We start from the raw sequence: 4,491 nt of genomic DNA, 5'->3' as shown, positions 1-4,491 counted from the left end.
TGCCCTGTGTAGGGTGCTGTCTTTTAGGTGGGATGTTAAATGGATGTCCTGACTCTCTGTGGTCATTAAAGATCCCATGGCACTTATCGTAAGAGTAGGGGTGTTAACCCTGGTGTCCTGGCTAAATTCCCAATCTGGCCCTCATACCATCATAGTCACCTAATCATCCACAGCTTACATTGGCTCATTCATCCCCCCTCCTCTCCCCTGTAACTATTCCTCAGGTTGTTGCTGTAAATGAGAATGTGTTCTCAGTCAACCTGGTAAAATAATGGTTAATAATAATTAATTGTGCATACTCATACAGTCCGTCTGTCCGTCTGTTTATAATACATTGTTTGGCCCACTGAGTTTACTCCCATCACGGAGCATGTTTTGCACAACCAAATATTACACTTCCTTTTATTCATTTTGTGGTTGTTTTAATCTCTAGAGGGACTTTGTTAAAAACTGACCAATACTAATTGCCTGGTTTGAGGACTCTTTTGGACACTGAGGCTCTGAGGGCAATATTAATAACACGATTTCTTCACACATTTTCACAAATTTGACTAAATGACAAGCAGAGACAGAAACAATTATGCAGCATTCCTAACTCAAGGGTTTCGGTGGCAGAAAGTCAAACATTGGACAGCAAAGGATAAATATACAGCATGGTGGCTAGTTTTACAATAAAAGCACCTGACCTTTACTGAACCTGAGCTACTTTCATCGAAACTCTATGAAAAGGAGAACCATAACTAGAAAAAAGTTCTCTGAATGGGATTATTTTGATATGTAGGTAATGCAGTGCAGAAGCAGAGATCCACACAATGATCAAGGACATTTACAATTGAATCCCTTTTCAGAAAGGCCTCGCTTCTCACTCATCTGGTATGTGGTTGACTGTGCCCAATGTCCAGATTCTATAACAGTATCAATCTCATTCCACACAGAACCCATTGACTGGTTATGACGCTGCCCATGTGTGTAGTGTATTAACATGCTATCAGCAAGTAGACAAGTCAGATAACAGTCCTGCAAACAAAGTTAGAGATGGCCAGGGATAAACAGTCACCCAAGGGATTGGATCAAATGAGGTCTTTAGGTTTCACCCTGCTCTTCTACTTTATTAAACAAATAACAACCCATGAATCAACTATGCATGAAGGACCAGTTGGGGAAATAAAATGTTATTAATTATTGAAGGTGAATAAATCTTCAGGCATGGTGGAAACGTACAAAAAAACCTTTGTAAGAACAAAGAGCAGAAGTCTGTCAACAAGGTCATAAATCCTCTATAGATGGTGATGAACAGATCTAATCTATTTACATTACTTAACAGACATAAACATGTATTATGTTGGCAATATATACTGTTAAGCTGTTCTGCTTTAAAATATACACTTAATTTTTTTTTACAATTATTATTTTTTTTTACAATAAAATAAAACATTCCATTAAACAATCATGCCTTCAGACTGCGAGGAGAGAGAGAGAGAGAGAGAGAGAGAGAGAGAGAGAGAGAGAGAGAGAGAGAGAGAGAGAGAACAGTGAGTATTATGGAGAGGGAGAGGAAACATAGGGAGCGAGTGAGATAGGGAGAGACCCAGTGATGGAAAAGCACCAGAGGAAATGTCTTCCGCCAATCAAAGGAAACAGTGAGGTCAGTTATTGTGATTGTGGGAGAAATGGGATATGTCTCAAGACAAACAACATAATAAACATGGTTTTAGATTAGGAAAAATGTATTTTTATCAGGGCAACCATTTTAAATTCTTTGTGACTTTAATAGGACCATAAAATGGACATTTGCAATTCAGCTACAGGAAATTTCAAAGCCTATGCACTCAACAGTGAGTGGATAATAAAACAGTGAACTCGACAGAATCCCTTTCATGATCCTCAAAGACCTCATCACAAGGGAGAACACCCACACACAAATCTGAAATTCAGAACATTAAAATAGGTTATAGAATTCTCACAGAAGTGATAGAAGCACAGCCCACAAAGCGGAATGCTCTTAATGTGGAATATCCAGAGAAGATGTCAGAGAGAGGAATGTTCAAACAGGATGACCTGTGAGTGGCTGAGGCTGGACAGCCTGGGTGGTCTGAACGCTCCGATCCGAGAGTACACCTCTGCATCCGAGCTGGCGCCCCAGGACTGGTGAGGGCTAGGTGGGGTGGTGTGGATAATGGGCAGGGGCAGAGGGAGAGAGAGTGAGGAAGAGAGTGGGAGAAGGGGTGGAGGCAGTAGAGGAGGGGAAGGTAGGCGAGGGGGTAGAGACAAGATGGGGGGTGGAGGGAGAGGAAGAGTGGGTGGTGGGGAGACCGGTGGAGGTGGTACTGGGGTGACAACAATAGGGGCCACAGAGTTGGCCACAGGGGTGACCTCTATAGCATCTCCATTCGTGGGCAGTATCCGGGGCAGCCTGGGGTCCTTGAGGGTGTAGGTGGCGGTGTGGTAGAAACTGTAGTACTCCAGGGCATGTTGAGCCTGGGCCAGCCTCAGTCTGTGCCTCAGCTGGAGGAGTCTGTAGAGCAGGATCAGTATCAGAGCTCCAGCCACGATCACCAGCAGCACGGCCACTCTCACATCCAGGCTCCAGCAGCTCTGGCCTGCGCCTTGAGTGCCACAGGTCTGGGGGGAGTCAGGCTGGGGATGGGGGTGGCCTTCCTTACTGATAACTGTCTCCCTCAGTAAGGGTTGGATGGAGTACAGGAGGATGGGGTGCCTGTTCTTGGGTGCAGGCTGTGGTGGGATCTGTAGCGGGGTGCCACCAGTAACCTGTGGCCTCTGCATGGTTCCCTGGTTCAGTCACCAGAGGGGTGGTGTAATGTCTGTTACTCAAGGACTGTTGGTAGTGACGGATGGAGGCAGCACTGAGCGTCAAAGCAGTTTGCTTGAAAAGGCTTCATGTTGTCTCAAACTTTAAAACACAAAGATGAAGGATTTAGCAATTGTTAAGTTAAAAAAACTGAATTTCAAAGGTCAAAATTAAAAAGTATACATTGCATACAACTGACCAACAGACTCAAATAAAAAATCTAACATTCAGCCGAACTGAGTCAACTGTGCAGCGTTAAAAAAGTGTGTTAATCAGGAAAATGTTACTTACTTCTTATTTAAGGTTCTGGCCAAAGATACTCCATAAGACCGTAAGGACACTGTAGCTTTCCAGGACACAAACAAAGAATTCCACCCTGTACCAATGGGAGGAAGCCCTTTTGAAAAGCAGGAAACACTGCATTTCCCCACCACACAATATCAACAGTCGATTGGACAAAACTCCCCGTCACCATGGATACAGGAAACTAGTAAAAAAAGTTGATTTTGGTTATCGCTATGGCAACAGCCTCCAGGAACAGACAAAACACAATATTTACATCTTAGAGTTAAATGAAAAAATGTATAAGCAATGGATTATCCTAGATATGTGACGCTCTGTAAGAACTCTCTGTAGCTTTCCAGGTCACAAACAAAGAAATCCACCCTACACCAATGGGAAGTTGATGGTGGGAAAAACAGGAAACACTGCATTTCCCCACAACACAATACTGACTCTTGATTGGACAAATCTCCCCGTCACCATGGATACAGGAAACTGGTAAAGGATGTCACTGGGAGCCTGAGAAAATGTGTAAATGGGGGCACTTTAGTCTCTCTCTCTCTCTCTCTCTCTCTCTCACACACACACACACTCTAAGCTTAATAACTTAGCAGAGACCTGCATTTCATCTAATGAAAAAAAAAAAGAATGAGCTATTGTTCAGTGGACCATTCAAGCCAACACTAATCCCACTTATGAACATTACATTTGACATTTAAGTAATTCAGCAGACACTCTTAACCAGAGTGACTTACAATTAGTGCATTAATCTTAAAATAGCTAGGTGAGACAATAACATATCATAATTAATTGAACCATTACTTTAAACATATGCTCCTTCTGAAGAAAAGCCTCTTATCAGTCATAACAGTGATTAATGTGGGCAAAGTCAAAAGCGGAGACAAGTCAAGTGAAGAATGGGTGGGGAGGCTGGGGGATAAGTATAAAATAAGGTAACACTTTATTTGGATAGTCCATCTGTAAATTCTCTACAGACTATATATTGTCCAGTGTTGGTGATCACGTGCCCACTGGAGATGCTTCTGCATGTTTTTAACTGATAGGAGTGGAACTCTGTCAACCTTCTCTGCAGCACTCCACCAATCAGGCCTTTATGGTAGAGTGACCTGACGGAAGCCACTCCTCAGAAAAAAGGCACATGACAGCCCGCTTGAAGTTTGCCAAAAGGCACCTAAAGAACATGAGAAACAAGATTCTCTGATGAAACCAAGATTGAACTCTTTGGCCTGAAGGCCAAGTGTCACGTCTGGAGGAACCTGGCACCATTCACCTTCCAACAGGACAACGACCCTAACCACCTCTTGCCGGCTTTGTATTCATGTTACCTGTTGAAATTGCTGTACAATATGACCTTGTTGCCATCTGATGCACATTCAGAT

At 43.1% G+C, this 4,491-nt stretch overlaps 1 protein-coding gene across 1 annotated transcript; it reads right to left on the bottom strand.

Annotated features, from left to right (window-relative positions):
• Nucleotides 1-1,093: 1,093 nt before the first annotated feature.
• LOC112230950 (CASP-like protein 4A1) lies at nt 1,094-3,475 on the bottom strand. The gene is made up of 2 exons (XM_024397380.2): nt 3,101-3,475; nt 1,094-2,911 (listed from the first exon to the last, which is right to left on the bottom strand). Exon 2 carries the CDS (start codon nt 2,782-2,784, stop codon nt 2,029-2,031), a length of 756 nt encoding a protein of 251 aa, XP_024253148.1. The 5' UTR covers nt 2,785-2,911; nt 3,101-3,475; the 3' UTR covers nt 1,094-2,028.
• Between the last annotated feature and the right edge of the window lie 1,016 nt (nt 3,476-4,491).

This window comes from Oncorhynchus tshawytscha, linkage group LG33 (assembly GCF_018296145.1).
Source record: "Oncorhynchus tshawytscha isolate Ot180627B linkage group LG33, Otsh_v2.0, whole genome shotgun sequence".
NCBI classification, from domain to species: Eukaryota; Metazoa; Chordata; class Actinopteri; order Salmoniformes; family Salmonidae; genus Oncorhynchus; species Oncorhynchus tshawytscha.
Note: the sequence above shows the minus strand (reverse complement) of the source record. Positions and strands in the feature narration are given on the sequence as shown.